Here is a 21,665-nt window from a genome sequence, read left to right as displayed (position 1 = left end):
CTCCATACTGTTTTCCAGAGTGGCTGCACCAGCTTGCATTCCCACCAACAGTGTAGGAGGGTTCCCCTTTCTCCGCATCCCCGCCAACATCTGTCATTTCCTGACTTGTTAATTTTAGCCATTCTGACTGGTGTGAGGTGGTATCTCATTTAGGTTTTGATTTGGATTTCCCTGATGCCGAGCAATGTTGAGCACTTTTTCATGTGTCTGTTGGCCATTTGGATGTCTTCTTTGGAAAAATGTCTGTTCATGTCTTCTGCCCATTTCTTGATTGGATTCTTTGTTCTTTGGGTGTTGAGTTTGATAAGTTCTTTATAGATTTTGGATACTAGCCCTTTATCTGATATGTCATGCAAATGGCAAGATTTCTAAATTCTTTTTAATATCTGTCTAGATTCACAGCCTAACATTCTCTTCTTAAATCATTATCATCATACAAGTGTTTATTACTCTTTTCTGTATTAACATTACCTCTGAGTTTCATGATCTCTTCTATGGCAGCATCCAAGTTATTGATAGCATGTTTTTCAAGACAAGACTAAGTATATAGTCCTATGGAATAATAACTTAAAATTTCTCACTTTATGATTAATCTTTAGATGTTCATTGAATTCATATAACTATGATGTTTGTTCTATATTTTTACCTACCACACATAACTTTATCATGTCCGTAGACTATCACAAGAAATTTAGCAAACACCTTAAAATAATCAAGATAGGGGTGCCTGGATGGCTCAGTCGTTAAGCGTCTGCCTTCGGCTCAGGTCATGATCCCAGGGTCCTGGGATCGAGCCCCACATCGGGCTCCCTGCTCAGCAGGAAGCCTGCTTCTCCCTCTCCCACTCCCCCTGCTAGTGTTCCCTCTCTCACTGTGTCTCTCTCTCTGTCAAATAAATAAATAAAAATCTTGAAAAAAATAAATAAAATAATCAAGATAATCTAGGACTAGAACATGCTTTTATTTTATTTTATTTTATTTTATTATGTTATGTTAGTCACCATACATCATTAGTTTTTGATGTAGTGATCCACAATTCATTGTTTTCATATAACACCCAGTGCTCCATGCAGAACATGCTTTTAGTCTAATAATCTAGTAAAACTAAAGAAAAAAATCTGGGCTACCTTAATGATCTTATTCTGGTTATAAGTCATAATCTTACTTTTATAAGACCCCAACATTTTTTTTTCTTTCTTAAACTGTTTTGGTGTTTTTCTCAGGCAGCATTCATCACTAAGACAGATTTGACTAAGGTAAGAAAAGACCACTGATGCAATGTTGGAAATTCTCCAGGTATACCAGTCCTGAGCATTCAGACAGACAGGTGGTGTCACCTGGGACCAGGAAATAATGGAAACTGTGACCATGTGTCAGAGTCAGACTTCAGAGGGAACTGGTCACACATAATGAGTAAGAGCCTAACACCCACAGTGAAAATTACAAATATTGGACAAGATAAAATGGAGCTTCTGTGATGGGCAGGAATACTTAGTGGGTCACTTTGTGAAGGGCCAGGAGTACAGGAGAAACAGTCAGTTGGCCATTGTAAAGATTCAGAAATATGGAAGGATATCACAACTCAGCCCCTTTGAGATCAGGTAAGGTAAAATTGGGGGATGGAGGGGCGCCTGGGTGGCTCAGTTGGTTAGGCGACTGCCTTCGGCTCAGGTCATGATCCTGGAGTCCCGGGATCGAGTCCCACATCGGGCTCCCTGCTCAGCGGGAGTCTGCTTCTCCCTCTGACCCTCCCCCCTCTCGTGTGCTCTCTCTCTCTCTCTCATTCTCGCTCTCTCAAATAAATAAATAAATAAAATCTTTAAAAAATAAAAAAATAAAAAAAAAATAAAAAAAATTGGGGGATGGATTAAAAGAAATAACTGGAATTTTGTAAGAGATAATAGAGAAACTACCATTTGGGGTTTACAAAACTGGCAACAGGTTTGGTTTGATCATGAGTTGACAATTTTGTGCACTAGACATACTTAAATTCCTCACAGTAAAGTATAGAATTGACCCAGAGCCAGAGATGGTTGGTTTCTGCTGGAGATGGCAAATTTTCTGGTTATCTGGGAGTGAAAGGAAAGCAGACATCAGGCAGCAAATTATTGGGTACCTCACTTAAATGTCCTGAGTATTTTCTGACACTGTTTTTCAGACCTTTACTGTTTACTTCTTTTGTACTTGTTGATTTTTTTTTCTCTAATGAAGACTTATAGGACAAAGGAGAAACATTTTAAATAGAGTATATTTCTTTCTTTAATCTGTAACTCATTAACAATTAACCAATTAACCCATTTATGGTTAAGGCCTATATTTTCTTGTTTACTGTCAGAAAGAAAAAAATATTATAATTGTAAAAGATAGTTATAATTTTTGAGCCAACATTGCACAATTTTTTGGAGGGGAAGATCTCATTGTTTGAAGAAAAACTAAACGGGCATATTTGGCGTAAATAAAGAGGCATACACTGGCATAACCTAGATGGGGAAGGCTTGGAGGACAATGGCAAATTAGCAGGTTGTGGTGGAATGTTTTGTATAGTCAGTATGATATCATTATCATTTTGTTGTAGTTGTTTTTCTTATTTATAACAGCTTTATTGAGATGTAATTCACACACCACAAAATTCACCTGTACAATGGGTACAAATCAGTGGTTTTTAGTATATTCATAGAGTTGAACAACCATCACCATGTCCTAATTTTAGAACTTCACCCTCTCTCCCCCCTGCCCTTTGAGTCATTTAAGTTGGAGAAATCTTTAGGACATTATGTTAAGTGAAATAAGTCAGTCACAAAATTATAAGTACTGTATGATTACACTTATGTGAGGTATCTAAAGTAATTAAATTCATAGAAACATAGAGTAGAATAGGAGTTACCAGGGCCCGAGGGAGAGGGAGAAAAGGGGATTTATTTATTTATTTATTTATTTATTTATTTATTTATTTATTTTTATTGAAAAGGGAATTTATTTAATGGGTATAGAGTTTCAGATTTGCAAGATGAAAAAGTTCTGGAGATCTGTTTCACAACAATGTAAACATATTTAACACTATATTTATTATGTATTTAACAACATATATATATGTATATATATCACAGTTTCTTTATCCATTCATCAGTTGATGGATACTTGGCTGTTTCCATAATTTGGTTATTGTAAGTCTTCCAATTTTTATCTAAATATACATACCTTTGTTTTTGATACACCAATAATCTGTGATGGTATCTCTTGGATCTCTTTCTTTTGAAGATAGATCATCACAGCATACTGTACTTGGAATCATGAGCTTTTTTCCAAACCCATATCCCAGAGACTGAAAGATACACATATTCTTTCTGCTTTGGTTTTTTGTGCCTTCAAAGAGTGCTTTTAAAAGCTCTGGTTTGAAGGTGAGTACAAAGACACCAAGACAATGTGCACATTGTTTTAGTGTGTATCTGCAAGATTGACATTCTGCAGCTCTGTTCTCCCAGAACATAAGTTCCAAGGGTCACAGACCACATCAAGTCATACAAAGCACTTAGCTAATTGTGAATATTCCATAAGTGTTTTTGGAATAAACGAATTTGGACTTTAACGTTTCATACTTCTGAACTCCTCATTAGGAAACTCATGCCCTTCCTGCATGTGGAATTCAAGTTGAATGATAGACTTGTTGTTAGCTATCCAGTTACTTTCCAGAGCCACTATTTCTGTATTTTTTAAGAGATGCCAATAATCAAGGTACTCACTACAGGGAGTCTAGACTGGACCAGTTGTCAATACACTATTGTAGTACTTTACATAAATTTTTTCCTTCACATTAATTGCTGTGAATGATGTCTTTGCTATGACAAAGAGATAAAGATAGGGGAGAAGACATAAGTAGCTAAAATAAGATATAGAAGGTGAGACAGACAGGCCTTAGCTCATATTCTTGATCATTTACTTATTACATGCCTAAATATGGGCAAATATCCAACCATTATAACCCTCAGTTATCTAATACGTAAGCCAGGCATACTAGTATTTGTTCTGCATAAGAGCTGAGAGTAATAAAAACAAGTCATGGAAAGTTTTTATAACAATCAAAGTTAACAAAAAATTTATTTGGATGTTCATGGACTGGGCAATACTAAGACCCTCTCTATTTTTTTTAATTCCAGTTTAACATACAGTATTATGTTAATTTCAGTGTACAATATAGTGATTCAGCAATTCCCTATATAACTCAGGGCTCATTAAGATAAGTTTACTTTTAATCCCCTTCTATTTTACCCATTCCCCTCCCACCTCCCCTCTGTTATCTGTTTATTCTCTATAGTTAAGAGTCTGTTTTTTTATTTGACTCTTATTTTTTTCCTTTGTTCATTTTTTGTTTCTTAAATTCCACATATGAGTGAAATCATATGGTATTTGTCTTTCTCTGACTGGCTTATTTCACTTAGCATTATACTCTCTAGGTTCATCCATGCTGTTGCAAATGGCAAGATTTAATTCTTTTTTATGGCTGAATTATATTTCATTATAAATAAATAAATAAATACACACACACACACACACACACACACACATATCTATATATATCACATCTTTATCCATTCGTCTATCTGTGAACACTTGGGCTGCTTCCATAATTTGGCTATCGTAAATAATGCTGCAATATATAGGAGTGCATAAGACCCACTCTTATAGCATAGAACAAAAAAGGGATTGTTGTATCTGATATTTATTTACATGCTCCATATTACTGAGACCTCGGGGTCTTTGAGTGCTAACATAGATCACGGACAGACATAGAACTGGAGCCACCTGGTTGAAAAGACAAAGACAAATTCTGTTTCATACTACATTACATGGTGGGACAATAAATATCTACCACAAATTTTCTTCTTCTCTTTCTGCATAAAATTCCCAGAGGAAAATGGCAGCAGGAAATCATTCCACAGTGACTGAGTTCGTCCTCGCTGGGCTAACACAACAACCAGAACTCCAGCTGCCCCTTTTCTTCCTCTTCCTAGGAATCTATGTGGTCACGGTGGTGGGGAACCTGGGCATGATCATGCTGATAGGGCTCAGCACTCACTTGCACACCCCCATGTACTACTTCCTCAGTAGCTTGTCCTTCATTGATCTCTGCCATTCCACTGTCGTTACCCCCAAGATGCTGGCGAACTTTGTGACACAGAAGAACATCATTCTCTACTCAGAATGCATGACACAGCTCTATTTCTTCCTCGTTTTTGCTATTGCAGAGTGTCACGTGTTGGCTGCAATGGCTTATGACCGCTACGTTGCCATCTGTAACCCCTTGCTTTACAATGTCATCATGTCTTCTCACGTCTGCTTCCGGCTCACAGTAGGAGTTTATATTTTGGGCATCATTGGATCTACAATCCACATGGGCTTTATGTTGAGACTCCTTTTCTGCAAGAGCAATGTGGTTAACCATTATTTCTGTGATCTCTTCCCGCTCTTGGAGCTATCCTGTTCCAGCATCTACATCAATGAATTGTTGGTTCTAGTCTTGAGTGCATTTAACATCCTGACTCCTGCCTTAACTATCTTCGCCTCCTACATCTTCATCCTGTCCAGCATCCTCTGCATCCACTCCACTGAGGGCAGGTCCAAAGCCTTCAGCACCTGCAGCTCCCACATCTCAGCTGTTGCTGTCTTCTATGGATCTGCTGCATTCACGTACCTTCAGCCATCTTCTGTGAGCTCTATGGACCAAGGGAAAGTGTCCTCTGTGTTTTATACCATCATTGTGCCCATGCTGAACCCCCTGATCTACAGCCTGCGGAATAAGGATGTCAAATTTGCCCTGAAGAAAATTCTGGAGAGTAGAAAATGTTCATGAATAGAATCAATATCATGATGTCATGTCAGAAACAGTTCTTTAATTTGCTAATATATGTAACATGTTAGGTTTATTGTTCAAATGTTTGGAAAGTCAATGACACTCCCCCATATAACACATCCCCTAAATTCTCCTCCAGGCCACTCCTTTGAACGATATTAGAGTGATTATATGTGGAGAAATACTAAGAATAAAATCAAAGACTCTCGAGTATGAAAGGAACCTTAGTTTTGTTTTTTAATGATAACACAAACAAGAAGAACAATGATGATGATGAAGATAATATTTGTAACATATGTTATTGAGAGTTTATGAAATATCAACTAGTGTGCCCAGCACTTTAAGTGAATAACCTTATTTAATATTTACAGTATTCCCTCAGGGAAGGCCCTAGTATTATTCCCCTTTGAAAAATGAGGAAATAGAAGCTTATTTAGTTTGATTAATTGCCCTGGTCCCAAACATAATAAATGATCAGCCTAAAAAATTGATTCCAGGACCCAATTTTATTCAAAGTCGTACTTTGGTCCCAGGTGACTGTGGATAGGTCTAAGACATCCTGAGAATTTCCTTCTATACCTATGTCATCCCCAGTTCCCTATGTGACTGATGCTTTCCTATAATTTCAGTGCTATTTTCACTTTTATTTCATTTGATACAATGAAAATAATCAAAATCTTTCAAAGCTGTACTGATCAAGGCCAAAAAAATAGCAAACATGGAGACTCATTGTAGAGTCTCATTATGTATGACAGGAGCTTCAGTTGTAGCTATTTTCCCTTCCTTTTTTTTGGACTGATGAGAATTAAGTCGAATAAAAACTATGAGGTGAGGATATTTTGAAAATGAATGGTTGACATCATTGAATGAACGGATAATGGAATACAAAGGTGGTAAAGATACATTTGTCTGTCGTAGATTTTAAAATATAGGTAAACACTGCAACTTGTTATATCAGGTGAATAACACAGCACACTATCCACACAGAAACTATAGAGTTTCAAGTTATTACACTTGAGGACAACATTTTTTATAAAAGCAGTCCAAACAACACTGTCTTATCTTTATACCAGTGATGCTGCAGCTGTTTATGAAGTAACTGCTATGGAAGCCAAATATGCTGCTCAGTTGTGTCGTTTTCATGTGGTTCATGCTCTTTTGCCCAATAATTGAGAAAGAGTTGCCATTTCATGTCAGTTTTTTCTTTGAAACATCTCTTCTTTCCTTTCATATTGTGTTCTTCTGTTTTTGGGCCTTTAACATCTTGTAACTATGGATTTACATAATATTCTTGAACACTCAGTTGTCCTTTGTCTCTTCCCAATTCAAACCCTCCACCTCATTATTGCCAGGTCAATGTCCTTAGGATAGTGTGCTGTGTTATTCACCTGATATAACAAGTTGCAGTGTTTACCTATATTTTAAAATCTACGACAGAGAAATATATCTTTACCACCTTTGTATTCCATTATCCATTCATTCAATGATGTCAACCATTCATTTTCAAAATGTCCTCACCTCATAGTTTTTATTCGACTCAATTCTCATCAGTCCAAAAAAAAGGAAGGGAAAATAGCTACAACTGAAGCTCCTGTCTTAGGCATGAGTCCTAGTCCAGTGCTCTGCCCAACAGATACAAATGGGCTCACGCAGGACAAACAAAAAGAGTCCTGATGGGTAGACCCTTGAATACTGGAGCTTCAGCTCCTATATATAATACAGACTAAATGAAAGGTAATGGTCTCTTCAAGAAAGAGGGGAAAAACCTCTGCAGACCCAGAAAATCATGTCATATTTGGGGTAATATGGTAAAGTTACTAAAAGAGAGAAGTAAGCAGAGGACAGTTCATGAATCACCTCTGGATCACTACATCACTCCTTATTCTTTTTTTAAATTTTTAAAAGATTTTTATTTATTTATTTGAGAGAGAGAGAGAGAGCCAGGGAGAGAGGGAGCACAAGGAGTGGGGGGCGGGGGGAGGGAGGGCAGAGGGAGAGGGAGAAGCAGACTCCCCACTGAGCAGGGAGCTTGATGCGGGGCTCCATCCCAGGACTCAGGGATCATGACCTGAGCTGAAGTCAGAAGCTTAACCAACTGAGCCATTTAGGAGCCCCCATCACTCCTTATTTTAGTGAAGGGAGCTGCTAAGTGTTTTTTAAGCAGGGAAATGAAACCATTAATTTTGCATGTTAGTAGAATCACACTTGAGTTGGTGTGGAAGATGGATGGAAAGACAGTAAGGCTGAATCAAGACCAGTCAGCAGCCATTTGATTGTTCTAAGCAGGACACTGCATGCAGCGACAGTGGAGCTAGAAAGGAAGGAGACTCTCAAGAGATTCTTGAAAAGTGGATTGTTCAGACTCGGCTGAATTGAGGTGAGTTGAAGGTACAGGAGAGTATGGGGATGAATGCACAATTCTCGTTTGGATTATTAGATAGGAGGATGGTAGAACTCTCAAGATGGAGCTCACTAACTCTAGGTAACAATTCATAGCAACACAATTGGGATATGTAAGTCTTGGTAACATTCAAACTTTCTGTCTCCTCGTTTCTCTTTCTTTATATTTGCATTCTCTCCTGAATCAGTACATATATCCTCACAGAATGGAACCTGAGCTTCTATGAATCTCAATAATTTTCATTATTGTACAATCATTTATAGAAAGGTCTGTTCATACTCTTCCCATTTCTGACTTTAACCAAGTTCCAACTCTCTTCCTACTTGTTTTATTCAGCACACTGAGGAAGCAGTCTTAGTCTGCTCACCTGTAAGGTGGCTTTATCAGCACATAATATTCTCCCATAAAAATCCCAGAATCTGGCAGCCACTGCTATTCCAAAGCTAAAAGAAGCTTTGTGATGCATGGAATTGTGGGACCTTGTTTAAATCTGAAAGAATTATAGTGGGAAGGATTTGCAACAAGAGATCCTCTAACACCTTGTTCCTAAGGTGGTCCAAAGATCGGCCACATTGGAATAGCCTGAGAATTTGTTAAAAATGCATTATCTTAAGCCATACACTATATTTACTGTTTCAGAATCTGCATTTGAACAAGATTCCTGGGTTATTCTTGTACACATTAAAGTTTGAGAAGCTTTTAACAAATATTGATATCTGACCTCAGACTTTAAAATTTTGATTTAATTGATATGGAGTGCACCCTGGGTATTGAGATTAAAAAGAAAACTTTTGATGGTTTGAAATGTGCATCTAAAATTGAGAAACAGTAATGTAACCCAACCTTAAACTCCTTTAAAGAGAATTGAACCTGATATATTTAGCCTTATTTTATAAAAGTTCCCCTCTCTTGTGAGCGTCCAATTTACCTTGATTCAAATTGCTATGCTTTCAAATATTCCTGTTTGTGAAAAAAATGTGTGAAGATATATAAGAAAGAAAAAGGAATACGAAACATAGATGCCTAATAATAAAATACTTTCTTTAAATGCACAATTTAGCAAGTGGAATTATTAATAACAAGGACCTCAAAAAAGCAAATATTACATCAATATTCTGAATTCTTGTCCCTTAACCTCAAAATTCATTTGTACATAGATTTGACTTTTGAATCAAGTAAGTATATTACCTACTTATGCATAAAATAAATTAAACATATTTCGTGCAAGGAAATAAGTGATTTAATTTATTATTTTAAAATTTAAAAATTATTTTAAAATTTATTATTATTTTAAAATTTAAAAATTATTTTAAAATTTAAAACCCTATTCGGCATAAGATATCTTGTCAGTATGTGCCTTGATTCTCTAAATCCTGCTATTCACAGTGGGGACTATGAACGAACCAAAAGCACTGGCTAAGAGTTTGTAAGAAATGCATAGACCTGCTCAGACCTCAGACCTGCTGGATCAGAATCTGCATTTAAAAAAAAATCCTCAGAAGATCCTATGAACAAATCTTTATCACTAATTGACAAATTCAGAAGTGACAAAGAATCCCTCTGGAAGGACAAGTTAAACAACTGAACTGGGAAATGCTAACTGCAATTGTTTCTTTTCTCAAGAGCTTGTTCCCTGAGACGTGGAAATCCTCCAGAGCATTTGTCTCCACGTTATTTGGTGCCTGGCATGCCTACATCTGGGACCAACCTTCAGAGCACAGCAATCTGAACAGGGGCTTGTGGAGGTGAGGAGTTTACTACCCTGAAGCTGGAGAAAAACAAACTGGAGACCTACAGTTAGAGATGCTGGCCCGTGACACAAGCCAGTTTTGAAGGTGGCTCTGAGACCAGTGACTGTGCCTGCCCTCTCAGCACGAAAGGTAGTGCTGCCTCCCTAGGACTCCCAGCACCAAGCATGAGCGCATTCTCCTCTGAGAGCATGCTATAAATACGATCTGGCATTGAGATTTCTAGGAAGAAGAAAGGTGAGTGTGCTCATCTCACGCTTGGGATCTGAGACCTACTGAAGTCTGAAGTAATCACTTTGGAATTCAGGCAAAAATTCCTCAATATATTGATTGATTGATTGATTTATAAAATGCTTTTTGCAATCCTCCTAATATGTGCCAAACATTGTGCTGTTGACTTGGGACACAAAGGAGAATAAGTTGGATTTGGTCCGTCATCCGACTTACATGTAGTTCAAGTCTGAAAATGTGCTGTTTAGAAATGACAGTTTTCTGAGCATTTTGTTGAAAGGTCCAATCAGTTACAAAGAATTGGAGAACGTTTCCATAATTACTTCAATATAAATGAGATTTGAAAAGAAAAATAATATTTAATGGACAACAGAGAGACAAAGGGTTGGTGAAGCCATTTCATGTGAAAAAAAGTAGCAAATAAAAAGGTAGACAGCTGAGAAAATATGATATATTCCAGGAACTGAAAGAAGCCAAGTATTTTGTGGCACAGGAAGAGGATACAAGAACTAAGGGTGGAGAGGGGCAAAAGAGTGTGGATTTTTGTACTTTATCTTAAATTCAATTAAGGAATCTCTTTTCTCCAGTGTCCCTAAGTGTGGATCATCATCTGGTTTATGGTTGAATATATTTTATCACTAACAATAAATAGCTCATTCCATTTCTAATAACTCAAATGTTAGAATATCTTTCCTTACATTGGTTAAAGGGTATATTCTTAAGTGTTTCAAACATATACACACAATGAACTCTTTTCCCATTTGCTTTTCTTAGGATATATAAAGATGCCTGCAAGTGATCCCATTACCTTCAAATATTTCCCAACTCTTGACAGCTACTGCATGCCCTCTATCTTGTCAATGCCCCTCCTCAAAAACGACATCCATAACTACAGATAAAAGTGTGGCACAATGCTTCCTAGCCTCATGCTAAACACTGAATATTTAATATTGATGTGGCTTAATGGGGTAAGTGGATGAGACAGTTTGTGGCTGTTGGTGACCAACTAAGAGGCTCTGTAAGTCCTAGGCTATCCCTACTACCCCAAGGGCTAAAAACCAATATCTTAGCACCATTGTGATCATTTCATGACATCCCAATTCTATGGCACTTGAGTTGGGAGTGGTGAAGCTATGTTATAGATCTTATGTGGATTATTCATTATCATAATCTAGCATTTTTATAAATGAAATAAAAATCTTTTATTACCTTTTTAAAAAACAATTTTATTTATTTATTTGAGAGAGAGAGAGAGCAAGCATGAGCAAGGGGGGTGGGGTGGGGGGCAGGGCAGAGGGAGAGGGAGAAGCAGACTTCCCACTGAGCAGGGAGACCCAGGTGGGGTTCAGTCCCAAGACCCCAGGATCATGTCCCAAGCTGAAGGCAGACGCATAACTAACTGAGCTACCCAGGCACTCCTCCCATCACCTTTTGTATCATCCACTATTTTATGGGCTTTATTGATTTAAGAAGAAATATGCCTATTTTATGTTTTCATAGGAATTACCTTCAAACCACATATCTTGTATGTGAAGAATTTTTTTTTAACTGACATTAGACTTTAACATTATTTTCTCCAAAAAAAATTTTTTTTAAAAAGATTTTATTTATTTATTTGACAGAGAGAGACACAGCAAGAGAGGGAACACAAGTAGGGGGTGTGGGAGAGGGAGAAGCAGGCTTCCCACACAGCAGGGAGCCCGATGCGGGGCTTGATCCCAGGACCCTGGGATCATGACCCGAGCCGAAGGCAGATGCTTAACGATTGAGCCACCCAGGTGCCCCTCTCCAAAATTTTAACTTGTTTGTTTGGACTATTTTCAGTGTCTGGATTCATTATCCTGGTAATTCTTTAGCTCAGTGTCTGGCATTTTGTTGTCTCTCAGTAATGTTTACTCAATTCAATAAAAAAAAAGAGAAAGTCCTGAAGCTCTCCATTTGAACCACAGGCTGACTTTAATTTCTTAACCCAATGATTTCTAAACAATCACCAGAATTACTTTGATAGTTTTGTTTGTTTTCTTTTAATTTTATTTTTGGAAAGTTCAGCTCTATAAATTATCTTACCCTCAGAAATTCTTTTTTTTATATTTATGTATAACATTTTTTATTTATTTTTTAAATAATTTTATTTTATTATGTTATGTTAGTCACCATACAGTACATCATTAGTTTTTGATGTAGTGTTCCATGATTCGTTGTTTGCATATAACACCCAGTGCTCCATGCAATACATGCCCTCTTTAATATCCATCACTGGGCTAACCCATCCCCCACCCTTTAAAACCCTCAGTTTGTTTAATGTTGTTTGTAGTCACTAAATCACATTTTCAAGAGAATATTTTTACATGAAAAGTTTTGCAACCTACTAGAAACTCAATAAAGACTGCCACATGAGCTGTATCTAAAATATGTTGAAGTAATAAATTCAAAAATATTTTCAGACACTGCTAAGAAAATAAAGATCTAGGCAATTCCCATGAGAGATATGGAATTATCCAAATTTTGAATTTCTATCATGACAGGACAAATACCAATTCCTCTTTTTTTAATATGTAGTATTCACAGGAAGGGATTATATTTAAAATTTTGAGTAATTACCCTCAGAAATTCTGATTCACAATGTCTAGGATAGGAGTAGAAATTCTATATTAAACAAACAAACAAAATCTCTCCAGATAAAGTGAGAGAATTTTGGAAATTATGAAGACTTTTGAGAAGATCCAAAAGTGATTAAGAAAACATCAAAAATAGAATCCAACTACCAGATATCAGAATGAGATAGAAGGTGGTGGTCACCACTTTAACTTTTTAATAAAAAGTAATTCTGCCTATAATATGGAAACTTTGTTTAATGTTCAAAGTTGATAATTCTAGAAATAGCAATATGAACAAGTTATTTAGAGCTGTAGAGGTAACCTTTAGAAAAACCTTTATCAGGGCGCCTGGGTGGCTCAGGGTTAAGCATCTGCCTTTGGCTCAGGTCATGATCCCAAGGTCCTGGGATCAAGTCCCAGCTCCCTGCTTAGTGGGGAGTCTGCATCTCCCTCTCCCTCTGTTCCTCCCTCCCTGTTCGTTCTCTCTCTCTCTTTCATACTATCTCTCTCTCTCAAATACATGAATAAAATCTTAAAAAAAAAAACAACTTTATCAGAGCTATTCTGCAGAAATTAGGTCATCTCTCAGGAACAGGACTAATAGCACGGGAAGGGTGATTCAAGAACTTTTGCTTTTCATCATAATCATGCTTATATTCATCATTTTTTGTAAGTCCTGTAATCTCCCTGGATAGCTTTGATCAACCATATTGAGAAATCTCTGAACACTCTGTGTTCAAATATAGTCTTCTACTTCTGGCTGTAGAGCAACCAGCCCCAGAACTCTGTGTTACCCACACCTCATTATTATTATTACCTGGGCCACTTGCCTATATGAAGTAACAAGGCATACTGTGTCTGTGTCATGTTCATACTGAACAACTGAAGTATTGACCTTGACACAAAATTCCTCTGACTCGGACAAGTTGGATTCTAGAAAGAAAGGCACTTACTGTGTGCCTGGGTGGCTCAGTCGTTAAGCGTCTGCCTTCAGCTCAGGTCATGATCCCAGGGTCCTGGGATCGAGTCCCACATCGGGCTCCCTGCTTGGCAGGAAGCCTGCTTCTCCCTCTCCCACTCCCCCTGCTTGTGTTCCCTCTCTCGCTGTGTCTCTCTCTGTCAAATGAATAAATAAAATCTTTAAAAAAAAAAAAAGAAAGGCACTTACTGACCCAGTATGTGTACATCAAGTGAACACAGATATAAGGAGAAAGGGGTACAGAGCATGAAAGCTAGGACATTAAAATGTGCTTGAGTTTCTAGAGTGCAATAACCTATTGAGAATCAATAGCTTGATTCTCCTCCAATATCAGACTAAACTGATATTTTCTATAAATCTATGAGATGACTAAAAGTAGCCAAATGATCCCATTAGGGCCCTATTGGTGTGTTAACATATTTATTATCTGTTTAGAAGTTACCAAAAGTAGCCAAATGATCCCATTCGGACCCTGTTGGTGTGTTAACATACTGCTTATCTGTTTAGAAGTTATTATCTGGGAAATGAAATATGTTGATCTATCCCTATATTTGGGAGGGCTATCTTTACACTATTTAGTGTTCTAATCCATGCATATGGTAAATCTCTCTCCTTATTAAGGTTTTCTCTCATTTCTCTCAAAATTATTTAAAAGTTTCAGTGTATAAACATTGCACACATTTTGTTAGATTTGATGCTAGGTATTTGATGCTTACCTGTTGCTATTTTATGTGATGCTATCTTAAAATAACTGTTTCATTTGTTACCTCTTTAAAAAAATACATAAAAGTATTAAATAGATGGAAAATTATATGCTCTGCAAACACTAGCCAAAAATAAATCTCATGATAATATATTAATACCAGACAAAGGAGACTATAACCAGGACACATTACTAAATATAAAGGGGACAATTCCATAACAATACAGGTTTTAATTTAAGGCTTGAAGGGATAAATAGACAAATCAGAAACTTTGGTGGGGGACACTGACACACTTATCTCAATAACTATTAGAATAACAGACAAAAAAATCACTATGCATATACAAAATCTAAACAACATTGTTAGTAAAGTGAACATAATTGAAATGATATGCATCACAGGACCCTCAAAAACAAACAATATATTTTAAGATGCATTGGGAATACTTATAAAAACTGATCTTATGGGGCATCTGGGTGGCTCAGTCAGTTAAGCATTGACTCTTGATTTTAGCTCAGGTCATGATCCCAGGGTCGTGAGATCAAGCCCTATGTTGGGCTTGGTGCTCAGCACTGAGTCTTCTTGAGATTCTCTTTCCCTCTGCTCCTGCCCCCACTCACGTGCTCTCTCTCTCTCAAATAAAAAAACAAATCTTTTTTTAAAAGATTGATTTTATGCTTCAATATAAAGAATTCTAAGCAATTTGCAATAATTTAGATAATTCACAGTATGTTCATTGACCATAATGAAATTAAGACAAATATTTAAAATTAGGACTAGCTAAAAACAAACAAACAAAAAACCAAAAACCTAACTTCCGGAAAGTTAACAATTCACTTTCACATAATCCATGGGACAATGATAAAATGAAATAGAAATTATATTTTAAACTGAATGATACTGTAAATTTGATATATTAAAGCTTGTGAGATGCAGCTAAAGTGGGGCTTAGAGAGAAATGTATAACTTATATGTACATATCAGAAAAAAACAAAAGCTGAAGATACTGTCCACTTCAAGAAGTTAGGAAAAGAACAGGAAATCATGTGAAGAAATTAATAAAGAATAAAATAGTTATTAGAAATAATCTAAATAGAAAAGAAACATATATTTCATAAAATCAATATAGCCAAATGTTGGTTTACTTAAATCAATTAATAAAATTGAAAATCTAGAATGAGAAATCAAGGAAAAAGAGAAGTACCATAATTTGCTGATTTTAGTAGTAAATAAGCAGAAATCTCTCCATAATCAAAAATATTTTTTAAAGATTTTATTTATTTAAAAAAAATTTTTTTTTTTTTTTTAGATTTTATTTATTTATTTGACAGAGAGAGAGTTAGCGAGAGCAGGAACACAAGAGGGGGAGTGGGAGAGGGAGAAGCAGGCTTCCCGCTGAGCAGGGAGCCTGATGCGGGGCTTGATCCCAGGACCCTGGGATCATGACCTTAGCTGAAGGCAGATGCTTAACAACTGAGCCACCCAGGCGCCCCTTTATTTATTTATTTGACACAGAGAGAAAGAGAGAGAGGGGAGGAACAAAGGGAGGGGGAGAGAGAATCTCAAGCAGACACAGTGCTGAGTATGGATCCCCACATGAGACCCTGAGATCATGACCTGTGCCAAAATCAAGAGTAGGACACTTAACTGACTGAGCCACCCAGGCAACCCACAAAATATTTATTATTTATTTATTATTATTTTTTAAAATATTTTTTAATGTTTAGGAAGTCATCCTGAAAAATCTAATACAACACATGTGATCACTTTCAAAGTGGATGAACATGTTGAAATTTCAATTTAGGAAACTAAGAAGAAGGATAAAATCTGTGATATCTATTAAATAAATCCAATCCCTTGCTAAAAATTCTCACACAAAGAAAACCACTATTCTCGTTAACTACCCTGATGAGTACCACCAAACTTTAAAGGTAAATTTTGTGCAATTTATTTCAAAAAACACAATGTTTTTGAGATTTGTGCTATTGCATGCATTTGTGATTTTTTTCCTTTTTAATGCTGAGTTATATTCCATTCTCTGTATGTACGTATATATATATATAGATATATATATATGCATATATGTATATATGTATACGTATGTATTTGCAACTGATTCATCTATTCATCAGTTAATGAACATACATTTGAATTATTTCCAATTTGGAGTTGTTATGAATAAAGCTGCCATGCACATTTTTGTACAAATTGTTGTGTATACAAATATTTAAATTTCTTTCAGATAAAGGAATTGTTGGATTAAATAGATCTGTTTTAATTTGGATGTAATTTAATGGTTGGATTAAATGTCCATTTAAATCTATAAGAAATTGCCAAATTGTTCCCCAAAGTGGTTGAACAATATTAGTCCCCCTACCAGTTTCATATAAGTCCAGTTGCTGCTCACCAACATTTGGTATCACTAGGGAATCTGTGGCTGTTTGCTTTACCCACTCCCATATAGGTACGTAGAGGTGTCTCATTATGTTTTAAATTTTCAATGTCCTTGGTGATTAAGGATATTGAGCATATTTTCATATACTCATTGATTATTCAAATACATTTTTTGTGAGGTATCTATTCAGATATTTTAAACTTTTAAAATACGCTTGTATTTACATTAAAAATTACAAATATTATTTACATATTTTGGATAAAAGCCATTTGTCAGATATAGACATTGCTTTAGGATTCCCTTTTCATTTTCTTAACAGTCTCTTTTAAAGAACAGTTTTTAATTTTGATGAAGTATAATTTAACAGCTTTTATGGTTAGTTTTTTGTGGTTTATTTCTTTTGTTTTTATTATTATTCTTTTGTGTGCATATATATCCTTTATATAAAAAACCTTAAAGCCCTCCATGATCTCAAAGATTTTTTTCAGTGCTTTCTTCCTGATGTTTTCTAGTTTGGCCTTTGTGCTCAGACCTGATTATAGGTTTATATTGGTGCAGAAGTGAGACAGGAATTTTTAGATATTCTATATTTTCTACATTTACATAAATTCAACTCTAATCCACTTGAAATTTTTACTTTGGTGCATGTAATGATAAAATCACCTGTTTGCCATTTAACTGAATAGGGGAGGATGTTTGCAATTCTGTGTTTTCTAATTTTATGCCTCTGCTTTGTAGAAAAGATGAAGGGCAGAGAAAGAAGGATTGAGATATTAAAATTTCTGTTTCAAAAGAAAATTTCTGTTTCTGTAATTTGAAGTGTGTAGTTTATAAAACTTATTTTCCAATTGATAAACTGTTAATAGGTAAGAACACCACAGTAACTGATTATGCTCACTCTCTGATTGATAAGTCTCTCCCAATTTATTACAAGGTCGGTAATATTGTTATTTCTCTTTTACAGATTTAGAAGCCAAGACACAAAGAGATTGTTTGACTTGTCAAAGTCAAACTGTATTAGCTAGTAACTACATGATAGTATCTAAATCTGAATTTAAGGCCTGCCATTTAACCACTACTCATACTGTTTTTTCAAACAAAGGCAGAAGTACTTGGTCCAGGACCACGAACCCATTAACCGTGGGCCAACCCTGGTGGGCCAAACTGCGGTACCATGATAGTTGTAGGTGTTGTTTCATCTTACTAATAATATTGAAATATCTGAAGATTTTATGTGGAAGTTCAGATTTCCTGATAATTATTTTTAAATTGAAAGGTATGAAGCCCAGTGATGGGTATTAAGGAGGGCACGTGTTGCAATGAGCACTGGGTGTTACATGCAAACAATGGATCATGAAACACTACATCAAAAACTAATGTTGAATCGCAGATCTGTACCTCTGAAACAAATAATACATTATATGTTAAAAAAAAAAAAAGGAAGAAGATAACAGGAAGGGAAAAATGAAGGGGGGGAATCGGAGGGGGAGAGGAGCCATGAGAGACTATGGACTCTGAAAAACAAACTGAGGGTTCTAGAGGGGAGGGGCTGGGAGGATGGGTTAGCCTGCTGATGGGTATTAAAGAGGGCACGTTCTGCATGGAGCACTGGGTGTTATGCACAAACAATGAATCATGGAGCACTACATCAAAAACTAATGATGTAATGTATGGTGATTAACATAACATAATAAAAAAAAACTAATGAAGTACTCGTGACTAACATAACATAATAAAAAAATAAATAAAAACCCAATTACAATATCTAACAGTATTTTAAAATATAAAGACAAAGTTGAAAATAAAAGATAAAATTACAGAAAAGATAGACTAGGCAAATAAGAGCTAAAGAAAGTAAGGTAGTGTGTTAGTAGTCATGGTCCTTAAAAGAAACAGAACCAAGTGTGTGTGCGTGTGTGTGTGCGTGTAAAATAAAATAAAATAAAATGGAAAGGTCTGAAAATAATATGGTCTCTGTCCACTCCTACTAGAAGTTAATTGCAGGCTATTGCCCTTAGGTATCATGTGCTCCCAAGTTGTCATGAAGCCAGTGTGACTCATTACATTGGCTTCTCTAAATATTTAAGTTTCTGAGTCTCCACTTAGTAATATTGGCTTGATGATCATTGAAATATTCAAAATAGGAAAACAGACACTTAAGTTTTCAGTGATTAGAAACATAGCTATTCTTTTAAAAAGGTTTTATTTATTTATTTGAGAGAGAGAGAGCACAAACAGGGGGGGCGGCAGGCAGAGGGAGAGGGAGAAGCAGGCTCCCTGCAAAGGAGGGAGACTGACTTGGGGCTCTATCCCAGAATCCCAGGATCATGACCTGAACTGAAGGCAGATGCTTAACCGATTGAGCCACCCACAGGCCCCGAAACATTGCTATTTTTGTATGAAATACACTTATTATATTTGGAAATGAGGCTTAATAAACATTAAATCACAATGAACTCAACTTACATAAATTGATCCAGAATTAAATGACCTTATAGACCAAGAGAATATCTAAACCATGAGTCATCTACATGGGGCACCCTACTCTAAATAGAGAAGAATAATGAAGTTTTTCCAACAACCATGGTTTTTTCTCTCCCCTTCAGAAACTACTCAGAGGAAAATGGCAGCAGGAAATCATTCCACAGTGACTGAGTTCATCCTCGCTGGGCTAACACAACAACCAGAACTCCAGCTGCCCCTTTTCTTCCTCTTCCTAGGAATCTATGTGGTCACGGTGGTGGGGAACCTGGGCATGATCACTCTGATAGGGCTCAGCACTCACTTGCACACCCCCATGTACTACTTCCTCAGTAGCTTGTCCTTCATTGATCTCTGCCATTCCACTGTCATTACCCCCAAAATGCTGGCGAACTTTGTGACAGAAAGGAATGTCATCTCCTACCCTGAATGCATGATTCAGCTCTATTTCTTCCTCGTTTTTGCTATCGCAGAGTGTCACATGTTGGCTGCAATGGCTTATGACCGCTACGTGGCCATCTGTAACCCCTTGCTTTACAATGTCATCATGTCCCATCAGGCTTGTTTCTCCCTGATTTTGGGAGTGTATATTATAGCCCTGGTTTGTGCATCTGTTCACACAGGCTGCATGTTTAGGGTTCATTTCTGCAAATTTGTTGTGATCAACCATTATTTCTGTGATCTTCTTTCCCTCTTAAAACTCTCCTGTTCTAATACCCATGTCAATGAATTCCTGATTCTAGTCTTTAGTGCAATTAATATTCTCGCTCCCAGCCTGACGATCCTTAGCTCCTACATCTTCATCCTCTCCAGCATCCTCCGCATCCACTCCACTGAGGGCAGGTCCAAAGCCTTCAGCTCCTGCAGCTCCCACATCTCAGCTGTTGCTCTCTTCTATGGATCTGCTGCATTCATGTACTTGCAGCCATCATCTGTGAGCTCCATGGACCAAGGGAAAGTGTCCTCTGTGTTTTATACCATCATTGTGCCCATGCTGAACCCCTTGATCTACAGCCTGCGGAATAAGGATGTCAAATTTGCCCTGAGGAAAAGTTAGAGAAAAGAATATTCTTAACCAACTGAGCCACCCAGGTGCCCGAGAAAAGAATATTCTTGTGATTAAAAACAACATGAGGATCTTTTATTAGTCTAAGTCATTGTCTCTTACATTGTATGGATTGATATGTTTAATTTTAGTCCATTTGTCAATATACATCCTCATTTAGTGGGATTCTATTGACATTAGTTCTTACTCCTATGGCCTTTTGATGTCACTGCTCTCTGGATTTTTCTCTCATGGTTTCTCTGAGACACTGAGTATAAGTACTAAGGATGATCTGGATATATGGACCCACTCACTAATGCCATTACCGTCACCCCTTCCCTTTGTTCTTTGTACAACTGATAAAAACTCAGTTCTCGGGGCACCTGGGTGGCTCAGCCATTAAGCGTCTGCCTTTGGCTTAGGTCATGATCCCAGGGTCCTGGGGTCAAGCCCCGCATGGGTTCCCTGCTCCATGGGAAGCCTGCTTCTCCCTCTCCCACTCCCTCTGCTTGTGTTCCCTCTCTCGCTGTGTCCCTCTCTGTCAAATAAATAAATAAAATCTTAAAAAAAAAAACTCAGTTCTCAACCATAATGAAAGTTATCTTCTAGCAGTGGTTAGCAATCTCCTTTTTTCTGTGTAGAGACAATAAAAATCATAGCAATATAATTATGTAATCTTTAGCTTTTGCTCCTTTTTAGCTTTTGCATCTCTAGTCTGGGAAAGCCTCTTTCCCACCATATCCTACCCCATACCCTCCTTTTCTGAATTATTTCCTCTATTTCATACCTAAGAAACCTAATCAGAACTTTAAAATCTGAGTTACAGACCCATGCGTGTTGTTTGTGCCCAATCCAATATCTTCCTGCTTTGCCATCTATTATTCCAGTTTGTAGTGGTCTGTTTATTGTCCAAGTCCACACTAGACTGTAAGCTCCATCAAAAGAGACCCCTGTACATATGGTTCACAGCTGTATCTCCAAATAGCAGAATGTCTGCTACCTAGTAGGTCCTTGACAATTTTCTTGGTAATTACTTTCCCTCTATAAAATATTTATATGAAAACCAGCATTTATCCAATGCGGTCTTCACCCATTAAACCCTTAAAGTGATATATATGGCTTTCTGGTTTTAGTTCAAATCAATTAAGTGTAACTTTGGAGAATTCTTTAAGGATCTTTAAGATAACTTATAGCATCCTTTGTTGTTTCTATACAAAGATTAAGAAATACTAGTCC

The 21,665-nt window shown here is 36.7% G+C and overlaps 2 protein-coding genes across 2 annotated transcripts; both read left to right on the top strand.

Moving 5' to 3' along the window:
• Positions 1–4,909: 4,909 nt before the first annotated feature.
• On the top strand, positions 4,910–5,848 carry LOC118524921 (olfactory receptor 8G3-like). Its single transcript, XM_036075357.2, has one exon. The coding sequence runs from the start codon at positions 4,913–4,915 to the stop codon at positions 5,846–5,848; it is 936 nt and encodes a 311-aa protein (XP_035931250.1). The 5' UTR covers positions 4,910–4,912.
• A 13,648-nt stretch (positions 5,849–19,496) lies between these two features.
• On the top strand, positions 19,497–20,441 carry LOC118549526 (olfactory receptor 8G5-like). Its single transcript, XM_036113951.2, has one exon. The coding sequence runs from the start codon at positions 19,527–19,529 to the stop codon at positions 20,439–20,441; it is 915 nt and encodes a 304-aa protein (XP_035969844.2). The 5' UTR covers positions 19,497–19,526.
• The last annotated feature ends 1,224 nt before the right edge of the window (positions 20,442–21,665 follow it).

The sequence above is a fragment of the Halichoerus grypus genome, chromosome 11 (genome assembly GCF_964656455.1).
Source record: "Halichoerus grypus chromosome 11, mHalGry1.hap1.1, whole genome shotgun sequence".
In the NCBI taxonomy this organism is placed as follows: Eukaryota; Metazoa; Chordata; class Mammalia; order Carnivora; family Phocidae; genus Halichoerus; species Halichoerus grypus.
Note: the sequence above shows the minus strand (reverse complement) of the source record. Positions and strands in the feature narration are given on the sequence as shown.